Genomic DNA, 21648 nt, shown 5'->3' with positions numbered 1-21648 from the left:
TATACAATATTCTTTTTGTGATTTAATTAATGAGCATGAACCAGTCTTACAGTATGGCCAAACAATAAAAACGTATCTTACTCGATAAAGATATCAGCTGAACGATCAGTGCTCAACATGGATCTTATATGAACGATCACTACTATACATAGGTCTCCATTGAACGCGCACCACTATTATTCTGTATATGCCTATCATTTGTATGAAAATTACTGAAGTATTGTGAGCTGCATACTCTATTTTATCTACGGCAAGTGTGTAATATTATGTTTTTACGGGTTGATATTGAACATCTTCGATAAGAAAGATATGTTGGTCATAGACGGTTCTTCGATAGCCATCAGGCAACAATTTCCCCTGATCATGTTTATAAAACATACGGAATGCACTGTATATACTAACCCAAGCTGACAACATACTTTGCAGATATGGATCACGATCAGCTTATAGGTTTATGTACGATTCCCTTCGTAAAGGTACATAGGCGTGCATCCGCGTGGGATAAAAGTCGACCGTCCTTTTTATACTCCGAATAAGAGGACCATCAAATATTCAAAGTTAAAATGTGTCATGGCGAGAAAATAAAATTATATACAGTTTATGTGCGTAAAATATAAACGGTAATACAGGGTAATAACGAAAAAAATATGTTAATGTACAAAAACGATATCCAACAGTATTGTCGTAAAGAAAAGGGATGTCGTAAAGGTCTTAACGTTAAATCATCTAAATAGCTTAATTTAGCGAGACAAATGATACATCGATGTTAGCATATACATGACAGTCGACTGTCATGTAAATGACACGTACAGTGCTGCACGACAATTTTAAAACATTGATTTGACAGACCAATACTTGACGGCTGCGGCAAAAAAGTTGACATGACAAACAAAAAGAAAAAGAATTTACAGCAACATGACAAACGAAAAGGAGAAGAAGAAGTGACAAACGAAAAGAAGAAGTGACAAATCGAAAAGAAGATGAAGAAGAATTGACAAACCGTAAAAAAGAAGAAGAATTGGCAGTTAATATTGAACGTTGACAGACCGCAAAGAAGAAGAAGTAAACGTGACAAACGAAAAAAAGAAGAAATGACAATGGCTCAGCACAATGAAGAAGTGACAAATCGAAAAAAGAAGAAGAAGAATTGACAGAAACATGACAAACGAAAAGAAGAAGAAGGCTTGACAAACGAAAAGAAGAAGAAGGCTCAACACAATGAAGAATAATTTAAAAATCGAAAAGAAGAAGAATTGACAACATGATAAACGAAAAGAAGAAAAAGAATTGACGGCAACATGACAAACGTAAAGAAGAAGAAGTGACAATAGCTCAACACAATGAAGAATAATTGACAAATCGAAAAGAAGAAGAAGAATTGATAACAACATAACAAACGAAAAGAAGAAGAAGAAGAAGAACTGACAGACCGAAAAGAAGAAGAAGAAGAAGAACTGACAGACCGAAAAGAAGAAGAAGTGACAATGGCTCGACACAAAAAAAAGAAGAAGAAATTAAATACGATTTAATTAATTATAAAAAGTTACATTTCACATCTAATACTAGTATTAAATAGAATTTCATTAGTCACACAAAACGAATGTGTCAGCGGTCGTAAGGCACATTCCTCATCTCATATTACAACTGTAACATTATATTGCAATAGTAAGAATGTAGGGCAATGACCGCAAAAAAGCAACGATTATATTTTTTGCAACATCGCCAGAAACACCTTGCAAATTTCAATAGCGGAAATTAAAACTGCAAATTCTAGAAATAATATTCACATGTCGTTTAATTTATATCGCATTTAATCTGATGGTGCAAAATTAGCAAGAATGTATAATATGACAATGATGCATTAAAACCGCAAGTTCGAACAAAAAAGCATCGATTATATTTTTTAGTATACGATTTTCATCATTATGACATAACATTGTAGACGAACGAAACGAACAGGGAAATCAGTGTAGAGTGAGCACATCTTAAATAAGGTAAATGATTCTTATTTCTGCAATTCTTTTTTAGTAAATATGTAGTGATAAATATAATTTTATTTCTTTTAACATTTCCATTTAACATTTATTAAGATAATAGCATTTGATTTTTAAGGTCTATTTCTAAATTCGGCGTTGCACCTATCCGCATATTGTTGATTGATTTTACGTTTTATTTAAAAAATAATAGCTTTAATGACACATTTCTAAAGTACTCCTTCTTTTATCGTTTCCTTGTTATGCAAATAAATGAGAGAGGTTGTTGCTATCCACAAAAGGATAATAATATTTTATTTTATGGTTTATTTTTTGTTTCTAATTTAATCTAAATGTATTTTTATGTGTTGTTTTTTTTTATAAATTGTATGTTTCATTTGTCCTTATATTTTTGATCGATTTTACGTTTTATTTAAAAAATTATAGCTTTTTATCCGTAATACTTCTTCTGTTTAGCAATATACTATCAACCACAGCTAATATTTATTTTTTAATAGCGTGATAATAATAATGTTGCATTTGTACACATCCCAGCGTATTTTTTTTACTTTATAAAAATATATTGACAATCCTACTAATGCATTGGGTTAATAAATAACAGAGGGTAACAGAGGGTAGCAGAGACGTCATCAGATACACGCTCAGAGGGTAGCAGAGACGTACCAGAGACGTCATCAGATACCCTCTGTTACCCTCTGCTACCCTCTGTTACCCTCTGTTACCCTCTGAGCCGTTTGGCATTTATTAATATTTGAGGGTTGCGATTTAGGGGATGCGCCAGAACACTTGACGTAAATGACGTTACATTCGACGCAGGACGTTTCGTTTGACGCAGGACGTTAACATTTGGCGTGACATGAATGATGTGACGTGAAGGACGTGACGTGAATGACGTTACGTGAATGACGTGACGTGTATGACGTGACGTGAATGACGTGACGCGAATGACGTGACGTGTGTGACGTGAATGATGTGACGTGTGTGACGTGACGTGAATATTGTGACGTGAAAGACGTGACGTGAATGACGTTACATTCGACGTAGGACGTTTCGTTTGACGCAGGACTTGACATTTGGCGTGACGTGAATGATGTGACGTGAATGATGTGACGTGAATAACGTGACGTGAATGACGTTACGTGAATGACGTGACGTGTATGACGTGACATGAGTGACGTGACGTGAATGATGTGACGAGAATGACGTGACATGAATTACGTGACGTGAGTGACGTGTGTGACGTGACGTGAATGATGTGACGTGAATGACGTTACGTTAATGACTTGACATTTGTCGTGAAATATGACGTGAAATATGACGTGAAAGACGTGACGTGAATGACGTTACATTCGACGCAGGACGTGTCGTTTGACACAGGACATGACATTTGGCGTTAATTATGACGTGATCAGAGACACGCTAACAGAAGGCACAGAAGACCGTAGAAGTGTACCAGAGACGTACAGACGTCATCAGAGACACGCTAACAAAAGGCACAGACGACCATAGAAGTGTACCAGAGACGTACAGACGTCATCAGAGACACGCTACCAAAAGGCACAGACGACCACAAAGATTACCTGAGACGTTCAGACGTCATCAGAGACACACTAACAGAAGGGCACAGAAGTATAAATATACAAAGATTCAAAGTCATTCATGTGAGAATTCATTTGTTAACATGTCTTCTGTAGAGCGGTTCAGGTAAACAAACGTGCGGCACTAGTGAGAGAAAAGTACAAAGTTCTCGGAAAATGCAAGCTGATGAAAAAGAACTTCTATCTCATTAAATAAAATTTACGATGAAAAAAGGAATGTTTATGCGTAAAAGCGGTGAAGATATAAAAATGGAAGGGTGATGAGAGCACAGATGAAGAAGAAGATGTACACCTTCTAAAATATTGGTATTATTCCCAGATATTGATAGAGCTTAAGGTCCACAGTGTGTTTGGAAAACTGATAAAAGGATAATGGGCAAAAAACATCAAATTTGCTCCTAAAAATGTACTGATTAACGATAACAAGCACAAAACTACTTGTGGGCTAAACAATTTACTATTTTATAAGAATCCTCAAGACTTTACGACAAAGGACAGCCTCAACTATAAAAAATATAAGAGGTCACAGGTATTCATAGAGTTTCTCCAGGATATTTGACATATCAAGCATTCCGGGATAAATGTAATAAAACCATCAAACCTTTGTTTAAAAATGAGCAAGTCGTCGAAGTCGTTTTGAAAATGCATAGAAAAATTAGAAAAAACGTCGTAATAGTAATGAATAATCTGCCAACAATTTAAATAGCGCACAGACATAGAATTCCAAACACCTTCATTTAACCGTTATTCCGTTAGATCCATGGACGAAAATGTTAAAATAAATTGGCTAGTTTTTTAATTATTACTAACTTTAACAATGTACTCGTATGAAATAATTTAAATAAAAATAATAAAAAACGCATAGTGTTATTTACTAACCCAATGCATTAGTAGGATTGTCAATATATTTTTATAAAGTAAAAAAAATACGCTGGGATGTGTACAAATGCAACATTATTATTATCACGCTATTAAAAAATAAATATTAGCTGTGGTTGATAGTATATTGCTAAACAGAAGAAGTATTACGGATAAAAAGCTATAATTTTTTAAATAAAACGTAAAATCGATCAAAAATATAAGGACAAATGAAACATACAATTTATAAAAAAAAAACAACACATAAAAATACATTTAGATTAAATTAGAAACAAAAAATAAACCATAAAATAAAATATTATTATCCTTTTGTGGATAGCAACAACCTCTCTCATTTATTTGCATAACAAGGAAACGATAAAAGAAGGAGTACTTTAGAAATGTGTCATTAAAGCTATTATTTTTTAAATAAAACGTAAAATCAATCAACAATATGCGGATAGGTGCAACGCCGAATTTAGAAATAGACCTTAAAAATCAAATGCTATTATCTTAATAAATATTAAATGGAAATGTTAAAAGAAATAAAATTATATTTATCACTACATATTTACTAAAAAAGAATTGCAGAAATAAGAATCATTTACCTTATTTAAGATGTGCTCACTCTACACTGATTTCCCTGTTCGTTTCGTTCGTCTACAATGTTATGTCATAATGATGAAAATCGTATACTAAAAAATATAATCGATGCTTTTTTGTTCGAACTTGCGGTTTTAATGCATCATTGTCATATTATACATTCTTGCTAATTTTGCACCATCAGATTAAATGCGATATAAATTAAACGACATGTGAATATTATTTCTAGAATTTGCAGTTTTAATTTCCGCTATTGAAATTTGCAAGGTGTTTCTGGCGATGTTGCAAAAAATATAATCGTTGCTTTTTTGCGGTCATTGCCCTACATTCTTACTATTGCAATATAATGTTACAGTTGTAATATGAGATGAGGAATGTGCCTTACGACCGCTGACACATTCGTTTTGTGTGACTAATGAAATTCTATTTAATACTAGTATTAGATGTGAAATGTAACTTTTTATAATTAATTAAATCGTATTTAATTTCTTCTTCTTTTTTTTGTGTCGAGCCATTGTCACTTCTTCTTCTTTTCGGTCTGTCAGTTCTTCTTCTTCTTCTTTTCGTTTGTTATGTTGTTATCAATTCTTCTTCTTCTTTTCGATTTGTCAATTATTCTTCATTGTGTTGAGCTATTGTCACTTCTTCTTCTTTACGTTTGTCATGTTGCCGTCAATTCTTTTTCTTCTTTTCGTTTATCATGTTGTCAATTCTTCTTCTTTTCGATTTTTAAATTATTCTTCATTGTGTTGAGCCTTCTTCTTCTTTTCGTTTGTCAAGCCTTCTTCTTCTTTTCGTTTGTCATGTTTCTGTCAATTCTTCTTCTTCTTTTTTCGATTTGCCACTTCTTCATTGTGCTGAGCCATTGTCATTTCTTCTTTTTTTCGTTTGTCACGTTTACTTCTTCTTCTTTGCGGTCTGTCAACGTTCAATATTAACTGCCAATTCTTCTTCTTTTTTACGGTTTGTCAATTCTTCTTCATCTTCTTTTCGATTTGTCACTTCTTCTTTTCGTTTGTCACTTCTTCTTCTCCTTTTCGTTTGTCATGTTGCTGTAAATTATTTTTCTTTTTGTTTGTCATGTCAACTTCTTTGCCGCAGCCGTCAAGTATTGGTCTGTCAAATCAATGTTTTAAAATTGTCGTGCAGCACTGTACGTGTCATTTACATGACAGTCGACTGTCATGTATATGCTAACATCGATGTATCATTTGTCTCGCTAAATTAAGCTATTTAGATGATTTAACGTTAAGACCTTTACGACATCCCTTTTCTTTACGACAATACTGTTGGATATCGTTTTTGTACATTAACATATTTTTTTCGTTATTACCCTGTATTACCGTTTATATTTTACGCACATAAACTGTATATAATTTTATTTTCTCGCCATGACACATTTTAACTTTGAATATTTGATGGTCCTCTTATTCGGAGTATAAAAAGGACGGTCGACTTTTATCCCACGCGGATGCACGCCTATGTACCTTTACGAAGGGAATCGTACATAAACCTATAAGCTGATCGTGATCCATATCTGCAAAGTATGTTGTCAGCTTGGGTTAGTATATACAGTGCATTCCGTATGTTTTATAAACATGATCAGGGGAAATTGTTGCCTGATGGCTATCGAAGAACCGTCTATGACCAACATATCTTTCTTATCGAAGATGTTCAATATCAACCCGTAAAAACATAATATTACACACTTGCCGTAGATAAAATAGAGTATGCAGCTCACAATACTTCAGTAATTTTCATACAAATGATAGGCATATACAGAATAATAGTGGTGCGCGTTCAATGGAGACCTATGTATAGTAGTGATCGTTCATATAAGATCCATGTTGAGCACTGATCGTTCAGCTGATATCTTTATCGAGTAAGATACGTTTTTATTGTTTGGCCATACTGTAAGACTGGTTCATGCTCATTAATTAAATCACAAAAAGAATATTGTATATTGCCTTTTAATATTATAGTGGATGTTTGTTGGTTTGGTCATACTGTAAGAATTCGCTGGTTAATACCCATAATTACATAGGAATATTGTAGGTCATCTGTGTGTATCTGTGTGAGAGACGAGAGCCTTGTAGGTACCTATACTTAGACACGTTCGGTGGTTTGGTCATAATGTGAGGATGACCTGCGGTATGATGTGTTTGATTTTTCATCTATTGGCAATAAGTTTTCAAGCGATATCTTGCATGTACATTGAGCTGCTTAGAAGATATCCCTTTGTCCTGTTATAGAAGCTTCTTCATATACAGTAATACCTATGTGTAGGTACCTACATGCTTTTGTGTTTTGTATAAATGTACCTATTTACGAATGTTTCTTCTAAAATTTAGGAATATATTAATTTTATAATACATTTAAGTATGTAGTAATTTTCTTTACAATTTTTACCTATCTATTTGTTTTTTTTTATACCTTATATTACCAGTGTCTAGCAAGCGTTTGCGTGGGTTCGCGGAATGTGTATCTAGTTACTGTCGTGTTAGTACTTGGTTCAATTCCCTCCTAAGGAAAAATTTTTTGTTTAATATTAATGGTTATTGACATACTTGACTATTATAATGACTTAAAATATGATTAAAAATAATTAAAATAATTAATCGGAGTTGTGGCCCACTAACGTCACCCGACAAGTCCCGACAAGTCACCCCCTGACGTCACCCGACAAGTCCGGCCAAGTCACCCCACTGACGTCACCCGACAAGTCCCGACAAGTTACTCCACTGACGTCACCCACGCCGGAGTCACGCGTTCTGCTGTAGTCACGCGCGATGTTGTATCGCGAGGGTTCAAAGGTCAAAGTGCGCTGAAGTGGCTACCTTTCTACTTATGGGTCTTATTACCGTTTTATATATCCTTAGCTTTGTTTTTCTCATCTCTTAGTCTTCTTCTTCTTCCTACTTTATAAATAGGCTCAATGCCTGTTTTACTTCGGTTTTTAGCCTCAATTGATATTGTCTGACCATCTTTTCCTCGGTCGTCCCAATGATCTTCCATTTGGCGATTTGTCTCTTGCTATTCGTACTATTCTATTTTCTGTCATTCTTTCTATGTGTTGATTCCATTCTATTTTTCTTCTTTTGGTCCACATGTTTATTTCTTCTATACCACATCTCGCTCGTATTTCCTCACTTACTCTGTCTCTTAGAGTTTGGTTTGTTATTTTTCGTAAGACTTTCATTTCTGCTGTTTACAGCAGTCTTTGTGTTTTCGCCGTATCTGCTCTTGTTTCCGCTGTATACGTCATTATCAGTCTTATTGTTGATTTATATATCCTGGTTTTCTTTTCCATTGTGAGGTATTTGTTTCTCCAGATTGTGTTGTTGAGACACCCTGCTGCTCTGTTCGCCATGTTCACTTGTTTTTGTACTTCTTCTTCCACTTTTCCGTAGCTTAACAGTTTTATTCCCAAGTATTACCGTTTCCATCACTTGTTCTATTTTGTTATTTACGACCAATTTACATCGTCTTGGTTCCGCTGATACCACTATCGATTTAGTTTTCTCTGTTGAGGTCACCATGTTGTATATAAGAGCCGTTGTCTTCGAATTTTTTAATTAATCTTTGTAGGTCATCTTCATTTTCGGCTGTTATTATGGCGTTGTCGGCGAACTACTACTATCATTGTTTGATTTGCGTGTATAGATATAATGCTATGTGGAAATGCGATCAATGATTGTCCTCGTTTAGGATTTTGTCCTCTTCAGGGTTTGTAGTGAATGTATAATGTTGGCAGCAAAAGCAAACAGTCCGAAAAACACACTGGGGCAAGCGCCGTATCCTGGTGTTTTTTGGATCCTGGGTTATGCCGGACGGTGGTGTCCAGAAGGCTAAGAAGTCAACAGAGAAGAAAGTTTGATGGATTGTTGTTGGTTCCATAGACATTTATGTGTACTGTCCGTGCTTTGCTCTCGACCAGTCTCCCTAGAAACCATTGTACAACGACAGGCGAACCTGCGTCCCTCGTCGGCGGTCAGGAGGTGGCTTTGAGCGCGGCGTGGACAGTGTGCGTTCGAGTGGAGAAAATAGTTGCGGCTATTTTCTTGGGACGAACAGGTATAATTGTGCAATGAAGTTGGGAAACCGCAAAAAACCAACTTCTCCCTGTTCGGGGTAGGGAAGAGGAGATGTTAAAGGTGGGTACGGAAGGCTAACGGGGTAGCCTCGAGGATGTTTTCGTACTCTACCGGGAGTTCGTCAATGCATGTTTGCAATAGAGCGGACGGTAAATGAATCTTTTTGTGTTTGGGCTTTCGGTAGAGTACGTGGCCGGAAGATGAACAGGAACATTTGAGAGTTTCTTGTGTGTCGGAGGGGGATCATTGATTACTTTGATTGTGAAGTTCCTGTTCAGAGAGTTTATTCTCTCGGTGATTTTGGGGATGTTTGAAATGTTATGGATTTCGTTTGAGGGATATCTCCAGTGCTCGTAGTTGCATACACGCAAGATTCTACGTTCCGCTCGCAACAACCTCTCTTGTTTTGCTCTTGAGCAAAGAGTGTAGAGACATGACTTGTATTCTATTACTGGTCGAATAAAGGTCTTGTAAGTGTGAATGAGAGTCTTCTTATGTGTCTTGCCAATTCGTCCAGAGAGAGGATTGAGAAGTCTGGCCCTGTTCCTTACCCTATCTAAAGTTGCCTTTAGATCTGCGTCCCAGTTAAGAGTCCTGGTGAACAGTACTCCCAAGTAGGTCGCAGTAGGGCTAACAACAAGCTTTTCTCCCAACAGTCTCAATGGATATTGGTCGTCTTCATTAATTATGATTCTATGTGACACAGAAGGGGCGCGAAACACAATTGTTGTTGTTTTGTTCGCGTTCAGCGTGACTCTCCACTTACAACACCATTCTCCGACCCCGTCCAACAGAGCCTGGGCTCTTCTATGGATGAGTCTTGGGTTGTATCGAGAGGTTGTTGTGAGCAGAGCCGTATCGTCTGCGTACAGAAACAGCCGAGTGCCTGGGATATTTTGATTGGTGATGTCGCTGTTGTAGATGATGTACAACAGCGGTGCTAGGACTAAACCCTGGGGAACTCCAGCTTGTGGAGTGAAAGGGGTGGACTTTTGATCGCTTATTTTCACTCTGACAGTTCGGTTGTGGAGGTATGAGTGTACAATTTTGGTAAATTGTAATGGTAGCCCGATGTCCAGAAGTTTCCGAACAAGTCCGTCGTGCCAGACCTGATCGAAAGCCTTCTGCACATCCAGAAATGTGGCTATGGCGAATGAACCATCGTTGATGGTTTGGGTAACTTTAGTTGTGAAATCTATTAATGCATGTTTAGTAGATTTACCAGACTGGAATCCGTATTGGAATTTTGGTATGATGTTGTGGTTTTGGAGAAAGTCATTGAGCCTCTCTTTTAGGATAAGCTCAAGAACCTAGCTTCGTCGGCGAAGCAGATTATCTTTATTTATTTTTCTCCCATTCTATATCCTCTCCTTTTTTTTCTCCTCTCTTAGTCAATACATAAAATATTTTGAACAATTTCAGATACCTACGTACACGTAGAAGACATTTCAACAGAAAAACAAACATACGATGCTAGTATCGATTCTAGTTTCCTAGACCAAGATGATTTGGAAGAAGTTATGCGTAAGATTTTCACTCCTCCAGCTGAAATTCACATTGAAGGTACCACCGAAAAAAATACTGTCTATATGGTTCCAGTACTAAACGCTTCTGTGCATAAAGAGGAATACAGAGAACCAAAGATTCACGGTAAGATTATGACAATACATACATCTTCTCTTCTTCATGTACCATGTCCTTTCAGAACGTTGGTTACCATCATAGCTATCTTAATTTTATTCACTGCCACCCTAAATAGCATACCCGACAATGCAGCATCATTATATTCTAGTTCAATCAGAGAGTGCAGCAAGAGTCTAAACCGGTTGCAACGAATAATTGAAAATGTTTATACATTTTTGATGTCTAATTTATTTACTCTTTTTGGATTACGTAGGAAACCTTCTCGTTGGAGCTTTACCACGCTGAGCAGATGGGACGTGAATTACAAATTTTAAAATTCCCTCATCTTCCAATAGTCTTGGCACCCGCATGGCTTATAATTTTTGAAAGCCTCGGAGGTTATTACCAGTGAAGGTTCCCACTGTTTTCAATCTGGTGGTATGTCGAGTGATATTTTATTGTCGTTTTATGTATTATTAGATTGAAAATTTAGTTTATTTCTTAGCAGATGTCGCTACGACACCCCAGCCATTTCGTTTGTTGCAATCCGGGACTGCTCGAGTCGAAGTATCGTAGATCAGTCAGAGAGAAGAGCATATGTGTCTACTGATGAGGGGCAAAAAAGCCCCGAAACCCGTGAGCTGTACTTTACTCTAAGTACTCCAAAAAATACGTGTACTGGTACTTGAACTTTTAAGTATTCCGACAAATACTTATACTTACTACCTACTTAAATTTGTTTTAAGTATATTTTTACTTGCAATTTAAAAAATAAAAAATACTTAAGTACTTTAAAAGTACTTAAGTACTCGAAATGTACTGAGGTAAGTACTTTAAATGTACTTAAACCCTTCACGAAAGTTGTTAAGTATTACGGATGCTATAATCTGCAAAGTATGGTAGTTAATTAAGAATAATAGAATTTTTATTGTAGAATAAATGTCATTTATTATACACTATTTTATAATAATTGATTTATTTTATTTTCTAATAATTTAAAAAAAAATTTTTTGTTTCGTCCTTTCGAACTTGTCAACCAGGTTTCCCGTAATCGACAAATAAATATTATTATAATAAAGTATTCCCGTTACTCTGAGTATCTTGATTTATTTTTCTTTTGACAAAATTATTGTAATTTATTTATATGTTCTTGTTTTAAACATCCAGCTCTTTATTTCATACAACAGTACTGCAAATATCTAATATTTATGTAAGCGTTCTAATTCTTAATTTCATTGAAATATTCCTGTTATAATAAATATATGAATTTATACACTTTTACACAAGCACTTAGAACAAATGTGTCAGTAGAACTTAGTTGTCAGTGTGAACTCGATATTTAAGTATCAAATATTTTAAAGGTAGGGACTTAAGTACACAAATCGGTTACTTAATCCTTAGTACTTAAATTTACTGTTTTCAAGTACTACTTAACCGAAATACTTAAGTACTTATTTATTCTTGGTACTGGTACTTATACTTATTTCCACTTTGAATTAGTACTGCTACTTAAGACTTCAGCACTTTTTGTCGGTACTTACAACAGCTCTGCCATATAGACTTTTGCTGCACTCTCTGATTGAACTAGAATATATACTCCAGGGAAATAAGCTAGAAATAGACCATGTTCGGGCCACTCAAAGATCCATGTAGCTGACTACTTTTTTAGTTATTGTAGACCTATAGGAAGAAAACCTACCTGTTTCCTGCATGGAGTTCGCGTCCGTTTTTTAATTATTAACAATTTAGTGCAAAAATTGCGATTTTTTCGTTTTTTGCACCCCATGCAAAAGCTAAGTAGTTGATATAAAATTACAAAGTTTCATATTAGTCCAAGTAATGAAGCTTGAAATAGGACAAAACCTCGCAATTTTTACAGAATGGATCGATTTGCTTGAAAATTTGAGAATAAGTAGTGGATAGTCCAAGGATCAAAATCTATATGATGCCGAAAGGCGCTTTTACCATGGGGGTGGTTGCCATCCCTTGTTGGGGGTGGAAATTTTTTATTATATTTTGACCGCAAAAGTTCGTAAAAACGTTCATTCTAAGCAAAAAATGTTCTATACATTTTTTTGATAAAATTAATAGTTTTCGCTTTATTCGCTATCGAAAGTGTTAGTATTATATCGAAAACTCAATGTTTTTAATCAGTTTTCTGCTAATAACTCCAAAAGTTTTCGTTTTATCAAAACAACCTTACTTAACAAAAATGTACTATTTGAAAAAATAAACAAAACCGTGTTCTTTAATTTTCTTTAAGACCAACAGTAATTAAGATATACTTTATTATATATTGGCTCTCCTTTGTCAAATGCTAAATATTGTAGTTTCAAAGTCAAAAGACGGGAAAAATATGCATTTTTCGAGAATAACTTGTTAAAACTAATTTAAATAATTTAAAAATATCTATCTCTGGAAATAAAAAAGAAGTCTCTAGTTCAAAAATTAAGTGACTTATAATGAAAAGAATGTCAGTCCCTATTTTTTTCAGCGCAAAAGTGGTCTGAAGCAACCCGGTAATCACCATCCTAATTAAAACTAGTCATTGATCTTATTTGGTCTTATTTATTTATAAATTATAAATAGGTTTGAGAAGTTTGACAGACTTAGAATAATTCATTTTTAAAAAAGGGAAGTTAACAGCGATTAACGAATTTTTGTAGTTTGGAAAAAATGGCCTTTTCTTCTGAATAGAAATATTAGTATCAGAGATGTGAAAAATGTTTAAATATTAAATTGTAGCTAATTTAATTCTCAAGAACTTGGTATCAAAAAAATTTTTCTATAACAAAAATTAAGTGAGCTATTGACAATTAAAACTTGTAATAACATGCAAAAACCACTTTTACCAACCCTTTCAAAGTCACCTCTTTTTGTGACTAAGAAATTTAAAAAGATTTAATATTAATAGGCGTGTAGATATTCTAAAAAGCTACAAAATTCTTTTATACCAAACTTTCTAAGATACAAAATAAAAAAGTTACGGTTAAAAAATCAATATATATTTTTTGAGAGAAAAAAAGGAGAAATCCCATTGTAAGCATAATAATGTAAGTTAGCGGTGTTTTTAGTCATTGGTCTTATTTATTCTTCTTTATTGGTGTATTATTAATAGATTCTAGAAGTTTGACTGGCTTAAAATGATTAGTTTTTAGAAAATTGAAGTTAAAATTGAATAAAGAATTTTTGTAGTTTTGTAAAAATGCCATTTTCTTCAGAACAGAAAGATTAGCATCAAAGATAGGAAAGAATGTTTAAATATGAAATTGTAGGTTAGTTAATTCTTAAGAACTTGGTGTGAAAAATTTTTTTCTACGACAAAAATTGAGTGAATAGTAAATAAGTATACTATAGAAGAAAATTGATTTTTTCCATATAAAACTAACACTTTTGATAGCGAATAAATCGAAAACTATTAGTTTTATCAAAAAAATGTATACAAAATTTTTTGCTTAGAATGAATGTTTTTATCAATTTTTGCTGTCAAAATATAATAAAAAATTTCCACCCCCGAGATGGGGTGGCAACCACCCCCATAATAAAAGCGCCTTTCGGCATCATATAGATTTTGATCCTTGGACCATCCACTACTTATTCTCAAAGTTTCAAGCAAATCGATCCATTCTGTAAAAATTGCGGGGTGAAAAGCTTCACTTCCTGGACTATGTTTTAGAACATTGAAAACCCGTCAAAATGCCAATTTTTGAAAGTTAAAAAGTTAATTTGTTGCTACGCAAACTGCAAAATAAGTAAAAAATCGTTATTTGTTAATAACTTTTACTAAAACTATCTTAGAACTTTAGTGTTTCACCCAAAGTTGGGTATTGGGGTACTTAACAAACCCTCAAAATTTGAGACTGAGCCATTAATTAGTTTAAGGGTTATTCTATTTGTTTATCCCAGAGACCTTTATTTTGCAATAACATAAGACAAAAAATAATGAAAATAGGGCAATTCTGCGTTTATCAAATGAAAGTAGAAAACTGATGCTATCAAAATGTATTAAAAAAAGTTAAAAAATTATCTAATATAGTCAAAAATCCTAATGTCAAAGGACCCCGCACAAACCTTATGGAAATAGGTCCCAGTGGATTTCGTTCATACTTTGGGAAAATACTCTTTGAAGCATCCTGATAAAAAGTTCTCATGGGCACAACTCAATCGTATGAAGGATTTTCAAGATATAGAGGCCCAAACTCGGAAAATTATAAGATTTACGGGGTATTCCAATTCCGTGAGTTACTGGTTATTTGGCAACATGTAGAAGTTTGGATCAAGGAAAAGTACCAGTGGTCTAGGATTTTTTCCTGGCTATCCAATGGCGACCTTAACTTTGACCTTGACCTTCAACGGACGTCATCTTCTAGAGTTTCGAGGGTTTTCGGCATTCAATTGATATAAACAGATTACTCATGGGTTTTTGGGATCGCTAAACGCGAATATGCCATCAGAATTGCCCTCCGGATGACTTGGTGGCTAGGTCCTCTGCAAGGGACGTCATCTTCTAGAGTTTCGATGGTTTTCGGAATTTAATTGATGTAAATGAATTACTGGAGGGTTTTTTGAGGTCGCTATACACGAATATGCCAACAGAACCGACTCTCGGAGCACCTGATTTCCAAGATCAATGAAAGGGGCTCCTGGAGTTTCGAGGGTCTTTGGTACTACAATAATGCAAACGGATTAGTTATAGGTTTTTGGGGTTGCTGAACACGAACAGGTGATAAGCACAGACACAGGAGCACCTGGTACCTAAGACAGGTCATCTTCTGGAGTTTCGGAGTAATCAAATGGATTACTCTTAGGTTTTTGGGGTTGCCGAACATGCATACATGCATACTACCGAACATGCATACTGTCGAAACTCCAGAAGAAGACCTGCCTTAGGCACCAGGTGCTCCGTGGGTCGGATCTGATGGCGTATTCACGTTCTGCAGCCCCAAAAACCTGTGAGTAATAAGTTTACATTAATTTAGTACCGAAAGCTCTCGAATTTCCAAAGCGTGACGTGCCTTAGGCAACAGGTACTCCGATGTCTGTTCTGATGGGGTATTCGTGTTCAGCAACTCCAAAAAGCTATGAGAAATTCGTTTGCAACAATAGTACCAAAGACCCTCGAAACTCCAGGAGCCCCTTTCATTGACCTTGGAAACCAGGTGCTCCGGGAGTCGGTTCTGGTGGCATATTCGTATATAGCGACCTCAAAAAACCCTCCAGTAATTCATTTGCATCAATTAAATGCCGAAAACCATCGAAACTCTAGAAGATGACGTCCCTTGCAATGGCCCTGGCCACCACGTCATCTGGAGGTCAATTCTTATGGCATATTCGTGTTTTGCGATCCCAAAAACCCATAAGTAATCTATTTATATCAATTTAATGCCTAAAACCCTCGAAACTCTAGAAGATGACGTCCGTTGAAGGTCAAGGTCAAAGTAAAGATCGCCATTGGATAGCCAGGAAAAAATCCTAGACTACTAGTACTTTTCCTTGATCCAAAATTGTACATGTTGCCAAATAACCAGTAACGCACGGAATTTGAATACCCCGTAAATCTTATAATTTTCCGAGTTTGGGCTTCTATATCTTGAAAATCCTTCATACGATTGAGTTGTGCCCATGAGAACTTTTTATCAGGATGCTTCAAAGAGTATTTTCCCAAAGTATGAACAAAATCCACTGGGACCTATTTTCCATAAGGTTTGTGCGGGGTCCTTTTTGAAATTTTGTAGTTTATAAACATTTAGAATAACTTTAAAAATATTATCCGTAGAAAAAATCCTTTTACATATTAGACAAGCTGGTATTTTACACGAATTTTTAAATATGTAGTTCAATTGGTGACTAATCGTGGTAAGTGAAGGCTGGGCTGGGAGCCGACAAATGCACGCGTTCAAAAACTAATAAAGGCAACTTAAAATTATTATCATTTTCTACATCTCGGGATATACTGAATATATTTTGATCGTTCTTGTTTTAATTTGTATGTAATTTTTCTGTACATTATAAATATTAAATTGGCCGAGACATTTATTAATTAATAAACAGTCTATTTTGTTGAAACAATTTTTGAAATGAATTTTGATCTTTCCTTTTTTAATTTATATGTAATTTCTACGTACATTACAAATATGCAATTTGTTTATAAATTTATTAATTAATAAACAGTCTAATTTATTTAAACAATTCTTGAAAAAATATTTTTTTTATAAAAATCTATGTTTTATTCATAGTATCATTAATGGTCATAGAAAAAGTTAAAGTACACTTTAATAAATAAATTATCTTCAATAAATAATTCTCTAATAAAAATAATGTAATAAAATGAGCGATTTCGTATTTATATACGACTTTATTAATTTATTTATACAAGTTTTCTTTACAAATATCTAGCTTAAAACTAACTCTATTTACAAAATTTATTCGTATTTATAGCCCAGTCGTTATTCTGGAACAATCGACGCTCATCTCTAGCTATCAGCTTGTCCCGCCTACGTGAGGTACGTTCTAGAACTCTCTTTACCCCTCCGCCGACGCCACGAATATTCGATTACGTCATTCTCGAGTTGTGTATCGTTATACGGGGTTGGCCAAGAGTTCTCTTTCGTTACACTGCTCCCCTCTTAAGATTTGAGCGTCCCGATCAGCAACTCTAGATGAAGGCCCAGGATGGCGGAATCTACACGACTCTCCAGCTCTGCATACACCCTTCAAGAAGAAATAACAGTCTACTGTCTTTGAAGGGTACGACATCTTCGGGTTCATGCAACACATAGTAATTCGTACGCCAGTTTCTCTGAAGACCACTTCAAGTATGCTTTTCACAATCGTCCAATCCAGATTTTCTACTGCATGGCCTATTTTTGGTAAAGCCAAATTTTTGATGTCATAATTACACACGATTTTCTTCAAATTAGTTAGAGCACGCTATATGTTCTCGTAGCTTAGCGTGTCCGTATCCTGGTCACCATATACAGCAAAGATCGAGGACCATCTTCCAATCGCAGTACTCTTCCAATTTTAGGCTGCTGATTTCTTAACTCGTCCAGGCGGCCGAACTTTCTATTGAATACGGACGATATTCCTTTAGTCATCTCGAGATCTTGGGCAACACAGTGGGCTAGAGAGACGTCTTCTGGAACACTAAACAGATATTGCTGAAGTTCTGTGGTCACGCCGAATCTAGCACTCTTTCTCTCTGCGTAATTTGACATAAATTCCTTAAAACTTGGTTGTGCGGCATCTTTCATCTCCTGTCGGAGGACTCGAGCTTCTTTTGTTTCATTTGAGCCAGCATATGGTGCAAGACGATTTATGTGAAGAACTTTTGGTTTACCTTTGGCAACTTCTTAATTCTGTATATTACGTCATTTATTTTTTTCTTAACTTCATACGGCCCTTCCCATTGTCTTTGTAGTTTAGGACATAAGACTTGACGACGTTGTGGATTATAAAGCCAGACAAGATCACATAGGACATAAGACTCGACGACGTTGTGGATTATAAAGCCAGACAAGATCACCTACTTCGAAGCTTTCATTCTTGCATCGAGAATCATATTGATCTTTCATTCTGTCACTGGCTATCTGTATGTGTTGTCGGGCAAGTTCATGAATGCTGTTCATTCGTAACTTCAGGCGGTCGACATATTCTTCGCCTGCAACATGTTCCTCGGAGGGTCTGCAGCCAAACTCTAGGTCGCAGGGCAACCGAACTTCACGACCCAACATCAGGCAGGTTGGTGTCTGACCTGTAGTTTCATTCACGGCCGAGCGGTAGGCCATCAGGAATAAATGAATGTGTTGGCCCCAATCTCGTTGATGTTCAGATACAACTTTGGACAAGTGTTTACCCATCGTTCGGTTCCTCCTCTCGACCATCCCATCTGATTGAGGATGCAGGGGTGTTGTTCTGGTCTTATTGACACCAATCAATTTACAAACGTTTTGGAAAAGAGCTGACTCAAAGTTTCGCCCTTGGTCGGAGTGGATCTCCAAGGGAACACCAAATCGGCTGAAGAATTCTTTAACAAGTACCTGTGCAACGGTAGCAGCTTCTTGATTAGTTAATTCATAGTCCTCGGTCCATTTCGTAAAATAATCCATGGCTACCAGGATGTATTTATTTCCAGCATCGGTTTCTGGAAATGGACCTGCAATGTCGATTGCTACTCTTTCCATAGGACTGCCAACATTTTACTGTCTCGTGGGTGCTTTCTTTTTACCAACTGGACCATTACCGGATGCACACAATTCACATTTCCGGCTCCATCTTCTTACATCATCTTTACAGTTCACCCAATAGAACCGTTCTCGAATCTTTTGCAGTCTTCGTAATACCAAAGTGTCCACCTGATGTACCGTCATGCAACTGACGCAATACTTCTGAGCCTCGATTTTTGACCCTTCGCTTCGTTATCGAACGTATTCGCTTCCTATACTAAACAGATACGAAACGAATACGTTCGATAACGAAGCGAAGGGTCAAAAATCGAGGCCCTGACACTTTACTTTTAGGTACAATCAACTGCAGCTTAGATTCTGTACCATCATCGTTCTCAAAGGTTCTGTACAGAAGATCATCTTTTACTACCAGGCAATTCCATTGGCTCCAGTAGGCCTTCACTTCTAGACTACATGCACTAATGTTCTGCCAACTAGGTCTCTCACCTTGCCGCATCCAATCCTATACTCTTTTTATACATGGATCATCTTCTTGGGAGTCTTGTAACTGTTAGGGCTGCCATTGCTCATTAACTACGGTGGTTCGTCTCACGGGGCAAAATCGTTCCTCTAATTTGGCACAGTGATTACAATTTGCACTGCATGGTCGTCTCGAAAGGGCATCAGCATTTGAATGAACTTTTCCGGCCCTGTGTTCTATCTCGTAATCATATTCTTGTAATCGTTCTAACCATCTTGCCATCTGGCACTCTGGATTGCGGAATTGTATGAGCCATTTTAAAGCAGCGTGATCTGTTCGAAGAAGGAACTTTCTGCCATACAAGTATTTATGGAAATGTTCGCAAGCCTTCACTACACCCGGCAGTTCTCTTCTGGTAACGCAATAGTTTCTTTCTGGTTTCGACAGGACTTTGCTGAAATAAGCGATGACTTTTTCCTGTCCATCCTGGATTTGGGAGAGAACAACTCCTATGGCACTATTGCTAGCATCGGTATCCAAAACAAATTTTCCTGCCTGTGCCGGGTAGCTTAATATCAGTGCACTAATCAGAGCCATTTGTAGTTGTTGGAAAGCTTTTTGGCACTCTTCACTCCATGTATATTCTTTGCCCTCCTCCGTCAACTTTGTTAGGGGCTTGGAGATATTGGCAAATCCTTTGACAAATCGTCGGTAATATGTACATAGGCCAAGTAAACTTCTAATTTCATGTTTATCTTTTGATACTGGCCAATCTTTATTTGCTTCAATATTTTCAGGATCAGCTGTTCCACCATTACTCGATACAATATGTCCCAAGTACTTAACTTCTCGTCAAAACATGTGACATTTCTTCGGACTTAACTTCAAGTTCGCTGCCCTCAATCGTTGAAAGACTTATATTAGATTCTTGGCATGTTCATCAAAGGACCTTCCAACCACAATTACATCATCCAAGTAAACCAGGCATGTTTTTCATGTTAGACCTCTTAAAACTGCCTCCATTAATCTTTCAAATGTGGCAGGGGCATTACATAAACCAAACCGCATAGCCGTAAACTGCCAAAGCCCTGATCCTATCGAAAATGCGGTTTTCTCCCGATCGGCTGGCTTCATGTCTACTTGCCAATATCCACTTTTTAAATCGAGTGTGGAAAACCAACGAGAACCGGAGAGAGTATCCAATGTATCGTCGATTCTGGGCAAAGGATAACTATCTTTTTTTGTTACCGCATTGAGCTGGCGGTAGTCGATACAAAAATGCGTTGAACCATCTTTCTTCTTTACCAGAACTACTGGTGATGTCCATGGACTGTTTGATGGTTCAATTACCCCTTGTTTGTCCATATCCTTATAATCTCTTCGGCCTCATCTCTTTTCGAAAATGGAAGTCGTCTAGGTCGTTGTCTGATTGGCTGAGCATCTCCGGTATTTATTTTATGCGTTACTATGCTTGTTTTGTTCTTATCCTTCTTATCAATAGCAAAAACATCTTGATACTCTATCAGCATAGACCTCACTTTTTCCGTTCGTTTATGATGAAGATCTTGGCATCTTTCAATGATCATTTCGACAAGGTCTTTTGGATACTTTGACTTCGATGATTTCTCATTGGTATTCATAGAGCAAATTGAAGCCACGGGAACACACTGTCCGATCAAAGCTCCTCTACTTAACTTGATAGCAGTTTCTCTTAAATCCATAACCCTTACAGGGATGACATTTCGAACTCTTACCAAAGTTTTCGCCGTTAGGAACTCGACATTGTCCACATCTTCGACCATCCTTAAACTTCCCTCTCGGCAGTGTCTATCAAGCATGGTCATCAGAATTTTCTTACTATTACCGGGTATGGTTACGTCGCATGTAGTTAGTAAGCGGATGACATCTTCTTTGTCGTCGTGAAAGGGCAACTCTTCACAATTGATCCTGAGAACTCCATTTTGAACATCCAATATTGCCCCCACTTTTCTTAGTACGTCCATACCCAATATGAACTCGTCGGATATCTCGGCAATTAATACTTGATGTTCAAATGTGGTCTGACCAATGGATATTAACATGTTAGCCTTGCCATATGTATTAATTAGCTCACCAGTCACTGTTTTAAGCTTTACTGTTGCAGGTGATAACTTATGATGGCCTCGTACTACGTGTGCGATAGTTCTCGTTGCACCTGTATCCACCAAAAACGATCTACATCTATTATTGATA

At 36.3% G+C, this 21648-nt stretch overlaps 1 protein-coding gene across 1 annotated transcript in view; it reads left to right on the top strand.

The window, feature by feature from the left end:
* Nucleotides 1–21648, top strand: part of LOC114345298 (uncharacterized) — a 436109-nt gene that overhangs the window by 47408 nt on the left and 367053 nt on the right. Inside the window, exon 10 of the mRNA XM_050647575.1 lies at nt 10570–10797. Coding sequence (XP_050503532.1) covers nt 10570–10797 — 228 coding nt within the window. The remainder of the gene's footprint in view (nt 1–10569; nt 10798–21648) is intronic.

The sequence above is a fragment of the Diabrotica virgifera genome, chromosome 3, assembly GCF_917563875.1.
Source record: "Diabrotica virgifera virgifera chromosome 3, PGI_DIABVI_V3a".
NCBI lineage: Eukaryota > Metazoa > Arthropoda > Insecta > Coleoptera > Chrysomelidae > Diabrotica > Diabrotica virgifera.
Note: the sequence above shows the minus strand (reverse complement) of the source record. Positions and strands in the feature narration are given on the sequence as shown.